General features: G+C 41.4%; 1 protein-coding gene across 1 annotated transcript; it reads left to right on the top strand.

The window, feature by feature from the left end:
* Positions 1–450: 450 nt before the first annotated feature.
* On the top strand, positions 451–7,218 carry LOC308290298 (uncharacterized protein; the record flags this gene model as incomplete). Its single annotated transcript, XM_080732083.1, has 5 exons — positions 451–514; positions 3,932–4,016; positions 4,555–4,671; positions 5,425–5,538; positions 7,065–7,218. The coding sequence occupies exons 2-5, from the start codon at positions 3,946–3,948 to the stop codon at positions 7,216–7,218; spliced, it is 456 nt and encodes a 151-aa protein (XP_080588209.1). The 5' UTR covers positions 451–514; positions 3,932–3,945.
* Positions 7,219–7,824: the final 606 nt, after the last annotated feature.

Here is a 7,824-nt window from a genome sequence, read left to right as displayed (position 1 = left end):
ATGGGTCCCTCTTAAAAAATGAGACGCTGCATCTCAAGGGGTTATCCCTTCAATAAAAACCGGAATCTGAGTCTGTCTGTCTGTCTGTCTGTCTGTCTGTCTGTCTGTCTGTCTGTCTGTCTGTCTGTCTAGACATTTAAACTTTTGCTGAGCCCATACAATTTTGATTGTATGGGATTTGATTTGATATTCTTGTCTTTGACATCAGGACTTCACTGTGCCTACTATTATCCTATTATTATTGTGTGTGTGTGTGTGTGTGTGTGTGTGTGTGTGTGTGTGTGTGTGTGTGTGTGTGTGTGTGTGTGTGTGTGGTGTGGGTGTGGGTGAGGGTGTGTTCGTTCTGTGGTGATCCCGCCCAGTAGACCAAGGGGTTGACTGTAACCACACCCAGTAGGATAGAAATAAAGTATGTATTCATACAGTCAACCATTTTCACAGGGACCAAGACAGATGAACAGTGCAGATCCCATATTGAACAACAGAACAGGACAACATAGTATGTTAATATAGGGTAAGTGCATGTTTATTCTGTATACTAGAATACATTCATGTAGTCTGGTGGTCTAAGGCTGCTTTCTGTCTTTCTAATTCTTTTAAAACCACCCTAAAACCCTCCTGCCTTCCCCACCACCTAACAGTTTTTGTTTTATATGGCATGTTTTCTTATTTAGCTTTTTTATATTCATTAAAGTTGTTGTATGTGACCAGGTCCAAAACAAGGTTCTTCATGGGGGCTGCTGTCGTAAAAGTTGTTTGTAGAAGAAGAAGAAGAAAAGCACCTATGAGTCAGAGGCATTCGTTTTAACTCACTCGCATAGCACCCCCCCCCCCCCCCCCCCCCCCCCCCCCCTCTCTCTCTGACTCAAAAGATTGCAATTTTGTGTCATTCATTTTAACTAGGGAGTGCCCCAGGATCCCACAGAGGAAAATCATACTTTTCACAGGGAAGAGACCTTGACTCTGTGGCTTTAAAGGAGGTAGGTAGCCTACCTAGCTAATAATTAATCTCCCACGGCTGCATGCTTTTCTCTTTTATTTCCTCAGCTACCAGAGTTTTGCTGCTGATTGTTGTGATTCATTGATGTTTCAATGTGACTGCCTTGTTGTCCATGTCCTCTGCCTCAATCAGAATGCTTGATCCATCAAAAAGATTTCTGCCAAAAAGTCAAAAAGTTGACTTAGAAGCACTTTCAGCATTTTGTAATGTAGCAAGTATTTCTGATTATATAGGCAATGAGGCACAATGAAGCAGCAGTGTTAGAGTATAGAGCAGAGTTGGCAGAAATGACAATTTGGTCAAAAGGTTACTTAGGCAATTGACCACTAGATGGGAGCATAGGACCAGGATTGTTCTGTGGGGAAAGTCCCTAGCTTCCCTTGCTTCCCTTGCTTCCTTTCGCAAACAGCTGACACAAAACCCATGTTTTGCATATGTGTGTGTGTGTGTGTGTGTGTGTGTGTGTGTGTGTGTGTGTGTGTGTGTGTGTGTGTGTGTGTGTGTGTGTGTGTGTCAGCAGATCAGGCCATACAGGGCTCGTGACTGTCTGTCATGTTATTATGACAAAGCAATGTGGTAATAATAACAATCACATTGCTTTGTCATAATAACATGACAGACAAGTTGTGTCACGAGCCCTGTATGGCCTGATCTGCTGTCAACACACACACACACACACACACACACACACACACACACACACACACACACACACACACACACACACACACACACACACACACACACCAACCTCCTGGAAATCCCCCATAAAACAAACAGTTGCCGCCTCCACCCTTTGGAACTCGCTCTCACCTCACATCAAAGCCGCCCTCTCTCCCTTTCTGCTTTTTAGGCTTGGCTTGTTTTAGTCTTTGCTAAATGTTTTGCCTTTTAAATGTGTTGTTAAAAAGAAAATGTGATGTGAATAGGCTACTTGAAGCAAGGACTCTTAACTCAAGTTTAAATTTGACTGAGCAGACTCAAGGGGGGCAGCCCTCTATTCAGAAACACCCCTACTTAGAAACACCCCTATTCAGAAATACCCCCACTGAGGTTAGGGTTAGGGTTAGGTGACACCTCTATTTAGAATAATGGAAGTCAATCTTCTGTGTGTGTGTGTGTGTGTGTGTGTGTGTGTGTGTGTGTGTGTGTGTGTGTGTGTGTGTGTGTGTGTGTGTGTGTTCAAATTTCATATACATCCATGTTTCAAATGTGTATGTTTTGTCTTTGACTAAATGCACTAGTTGGACATACCAGGAGTGTCAAGTAAACACAGTGAAAAAGATCGACAAGCTCACAGCGTGCTGCAATGCACCACATTGTGAGCTTGTAGATCTGCTGTTTTCACTATGACTGAAAATGTTCCATTTCCTGAAAAGAAACAGTTTTGGAAATACCCCAGGTTTACTCAACAGTAAACAAGATTATGCGTGTGTATGTGTGGTGTGATGATCTCACAAACAGGATATTGCAAAAACAGAGCAGAGTGAAATAATACGAGTGTTGTAATGTCACTGTTATAAGCCAGTGGCTTTTGGTGTGTCCAAGTCACAAGAATCAAACTATCAGGACACTTAGACACACCTAGTGCAAAACAGCTTTGATAACATCACTCTTATCACTCTGGAAACAATGGGCTCTATTTTGATTGCCTTAAATACCAGCCCTTATGCCTTAAATCAAAGGCCTGTCCATACTGTCTCCGACCACCAAACCTTTCGTCCGAGAGTTCCGACTTTCCGACATGCAGCTTTCCGAACTCTAATTGGGGTAATGCTCTTCAGAAGATGCGAGTGATGTCATTTTGTAGTTGAATCGGACCTTTCCGACGAAAAGTTTGGTGGTCGGAGACAGTATGGACAGGCCTTAAAGTTAAGGCTTAAGAGCTGGCACTTAAAGTGGCTATGTCACCTAAAGGGGTACTGTCACCTTAAGAAATCATCTTAAAAAACAAGTTAAAAAAAGTTTGATGTCATGTGGGAATGCACGATAAGCCAATCAAATTAATTAATTGACTGTTATTTACTGTATGTCTGTACTATGTACATTCTCTTCCCATCGCCCGCAGGGCCGCTCTCGCAACTTCTCTGCTCCTACAGGGCTACTGGGCTAGCACTAAAGCTAAAGCTAAAGACACAAATTTATATATAAATCTGTGCATATTTGTGCATATAAAAATTATATTTCCACCCAAATCTACCCAAATTTCCCCCCGCTGACCATAGCCCCCGCTAGCTGTCCTCACACACGCTCGTTGAGTCACCTCACACAGCGCCACACACACACACACACACACACACACACACACACACACACACACACACACACACACACACACACACACACACAATAAATATATGAAATGGAAACGCCGTGTTGTTTATCTGCATTTCTCCAGACTAGTAAAGAGGCTGTCTGTCTTCTTTCTCCTCCTCCTCCCCGCCCACGTCTCCTCCTATGGATTCAATAAGCTCCCGGCTAGTATTGGTAGGCGGGCAGTGGAGGGGGCTACGCTGCGGGTGATGGGACATTTTGATTCAAAGTGTTTTCAAACAGACCACGTGACCTACTGTATCATACTATTATAATTTCGGGGCTGGCAGCGGGCCTTTAAGACAATCAAAATAGAGAATGTCTGGACCTCACTCTTATCACTCTGTAAACTTTCAATGTCTGGACCTTGGTATATATATGCATTTCACCAACTGCATCATTAGTGATTGCGTTGATGATTCATTAAAAGATAACTTTTTATTTACCAGAACGCCGCTCAGGAAAGTGACACTGATTGGCCAACCTTTTGAATGAATGGACAGATTCCAATACAGTACATACAGTGACTTGTTTCCACACAATGTCAATAATATTGTTTAAAATATGTAATTAATGAGTCAAGTAACTAACACGGCACATTAATGTGTTTGTGTAAAGGTCTCTGCTCCACTATGAGTGAGTCTGTGGAGAGAGAGGAGGAGGACCCTGCCTCTAGACCCACCCTTTCTGAAGAACATGAGAGGTAAGATACATGACTGTGTCTGTACACAGTGGTGGAACAAAGTACTGAAATGTTTTACTTAAAAAAAAAAAGTATCAATACTGCAATATAGACATACTCTGTTGCAAGTAGAAGTACTTGAATAAAATATACTTAAAGTATACCAAAAGTAAAAGTATTCAAAGTAATAATCTTATTTCCTTTTTTCCCCCCTTTTTTAATTTTAGAATTTTGTATTTTTTCATTCAGGATTTGTATGTGGAAATCCAAAATGTGCATAAAAACAGAATGATGGTAACCCAGTTAGTGTAGTATAAGGTCGTGTCAGGTTTATTTCACATCACACAAAGTTTTAAATGTAAATAACTTGTGTTGCCAGTATGAAGTAGAGGAGTTGTTGTATCAGTAAGACACATCTGTGGCCGATGTTTACGACATTATAAATGGACTGTTTCAGTCTGTTTTTATTCTATTTCATAATTCAGAGCAGTAAGCTACTATAAGAGATGTTTTACTAGTAGTACAAATAAAGTAAATAGTGTTCATCCTCTCTATCTAGCAGAGATCAGCATTACAGACCAGGGCTCCTGTTCCCCAGCTGTGTCTCCATGAAGAGTGACTCGTCCATGAATGGACCTGTTACCTTCAATGATGAACACCACTCTACTGAGCACAGGTCAGAATGTAAAACACACACAAAACAACACATGATTTAGCTGTTATAAAGCTTTACTGAATGGAGCTCATGAGATAAATGCCATGGCTCTCTGCTCTGTTGATTTTATTTTGTAGTATTAACAGGTTATGACATTATTAATAACCTTTGTTACCGGGTATTAATAAATCCAATCCAGCCATTAGGCAGACTAGGCAACTGCCTGATGGGGCCCCAACACCAGGCGGCCCCCGAAGGCCAACAAAATTGACCCCACAGCAATGTCTCCACGCAGTGACAGAACAGTAACACTAGTTAAAAACATGTTTATTTTGGTGTAATAATGGTTTGGTACGTTCATTTTCTATTCTAACTTGTAGCGCAACTAGCGAGATTCTAAACTAATTGAATCACATTAAGTGGAGAACAAAAACAATGCACCTCCAACTGGAACCACATTTTTTTAAATCAGATCACACGGCTAGTTTTAGAACGAACGAATACCAGGCTTTCCTCCGAAGTGGAAAGCCTGGTGATGTGAGGTAACATGCTGTAATTCTGCCTGTAGTTCTGCCTGCCTGCTTGCCTGTCCGTCCGTCCGTCCGTCCGTCCGTCCGTCCGTCCACCGTCCGTCCGTCCGTCCGTCCGTATCACTCTGCCTGTCTGCTTGTCTGTCCGTCCGTCCGTATCTCTCTGCCTGCCTGCCTGCCTGCCTGCCTGTCTGTCGGATTGAATGATTGAATCAAAGTAATGTTCATTCGCTCTATCTAGCAGAGATCAGCATCACAGACCAGGGTCTCCTGTACCCAGCTGTGTCTCCATGAAGAGTGACTCGTCCATGAATCGACCTGTTACCTTCAATGATGAACACCACTCTACTGATCACAGGTCAGAATGTAAAACACACACAAAACAACAACAGCTCTACTGAACAGAGCTCATGAGATAAATGCCATGGCTCTCTGCTCTGTTGATTTTATTTTTCTCGTATGGTTAACAGGTTATGACATTATTAATAACCTTTGTTGTCAGGTATTAATAAATCCATCCAGCCATTAGGCAGACTAGGCAACTGCCAACACAATTGACCACACAGCAATGTCTCCATGCAGTGACAGAACAGCAACACTCCTTTGCAATGCCACACATTAATAGGAAAACCTCCATGGTCCACGCTTCACTCACTAGGCCAGTCAATCTAAGCTCAAAAAGGGCCTGACCCAAAATAAATTGCAATAGTAATCACTCAGGGTTTTTTATGATCCATTGGGTCATCCAAAAAACATGTTAAAGTTTCCCATTATATTCTTTGTGGATCAAGGTGAATTCAGGGGGTTCATGTTTGGGTCCCTTCATTTACTTTAGCCTACAGGAAAAAAGACCCCCCAAAAAATCTCAAAAAAGTACCATGTGAGTGGTCTATTCTGAATCCATTGCAAACATTTGTTTTGCATGAAAAACATTCCTTGGGCTCGAGGCTTGAGTCATCACTTTTCATCACTTTTTTCCCGTTTTGTGGGGGCTGTTTTTAGCCCAAGGAATGTTTTTCATGCAAAACAATGGATTCAGAACCCCTAGTTTGGGGGGGGGGGTCTTTTATTCCTGTATAGTAAGTGAGGGGACCCCAAACATGAACCCCCTGAATTTACCTTGATCCACTAAGAATGTAATGGGAAACTTTTAACATGTGTTTTGGATGACCCTAAGGATCATAAAAAGACCTTGAACCATTACTATTACTATTACTCAAACCTCAGATTGACTGGCCTACACTCTCTGTCTCTATCTGTCTCTCACAATGACACGATAGAAAAGAAAGATGGAGAGATTAATTCAGTAGTCAAAATTTTCGAGATATCCTACCAAGAATTAACAAGAAATGCACACGTATTTGAAGATGAAACATCCAACAGATACTGTATATGCCTAAAGACTCCTCAGCTATTCATTAGCGTCACTGTTACTGTGATGCTGTAACGTTAATCATAAAGATGGATAGTTTACATGTATGGCATTAAAATCTACCACGCAGATCGTGTGCAAAAAAAGAAAAAAAAAATCTATTTGTGCAAGAAGCTGTTTGGCTAGTACCGTATATTTCATTTTTTTGTGTATTCAAATAGTTGTCAATTCAACATGAAATGGTGTAAATCTTACATTTACACACCTGCTTGTATTTAAAGCATTACCTATTCATAACCTTTATTTGTATCAGATTTTTGGGTAAACTGCAATAAGTCCAGATAGTGTGAGGCAGTTTAAAATCCTAGTGTGACCTCTGCTTCATAGCTGCTCTATCTGTCTGACTGTCAAATTAAGAAGCCAGTATGAGATATTGACTATATGTGTGGATTCCACATTGATTATATGATTGAATAAAAATACAGTAAATAGTGTTCATCCTCTCTTTGTAGCAGAGATCATCATCACAGACCAGGGTCTCCTGTACCCAGCTGTGTCTCCATGAAGAGTGACTCGTCCATGAATCGACCTGTTACCTTCAAAGATGAACACCACTCTACTGATCACAGGTCAGAATGTAAAACAGCCACAGAACACAAGAGATGATTTCTGTTCTGGAAGAGTGAAAGAATACAACGTTTATAATGATATCATCTTCACAGCAGAGATACGCACACCCATTATAGCGCTGTGAAGTGCCGCATTCATTTATTTTGGCAAAACACATTTTTGGACACTGCTCCTACAGATTTTGGCCTAAAATCACACAAAGTGGTACACAGTACCGTATCTCTAGTCAAGTCATGTCATCAACATGGATCTGTCCTAGCCATAAATTATAACTTCCAGTAGAGGGTGCTAATATGCGGAGGTTACGTCTCTCCTGGAGTTATAACGCAGAGTAAAATAGCTCTCGCTGGTTGAGCCTCCATGTCCCTAATCGCCTCAAAACATGTTTAAATCATGAAGTTGCTCACCTCATCGTCGAAACAGCTTTATATCTACCGATGAGCCCACTCGTTGGCATGTGTTAGTCCATATGTTTCTAATAAATTAATGTTTACTAAAACGTCTTTGAGTCTCATCGCTTTCCTTGTTTTTGAACTGCTTGGGTAAAATGGCCGAACATATCACGCGAGATGAGTAAAAAGCCTGGCTACGCGAGGCTACATATCACGTGACGTTGATCGCCGTTGCGATTTGCTCATACTA

This window comes from Nannobrachium achirus, assembly GCF_963921795.1.
Source record: "Nannobrachium achirus genome assembly, chromosome: 8".
Lineage (NCBI taxonomy): Eukaryota > Metazoa > Chordata > Actinopteri > Myctophiformes > Myctophidae > Nannobrachium > Nannobrachium achirus.
The sequence above is the reverse complement of the archived record's forward strand: the minus strand, read 5'-3'. Positions and strand labels throughout refer to the sequence as shown.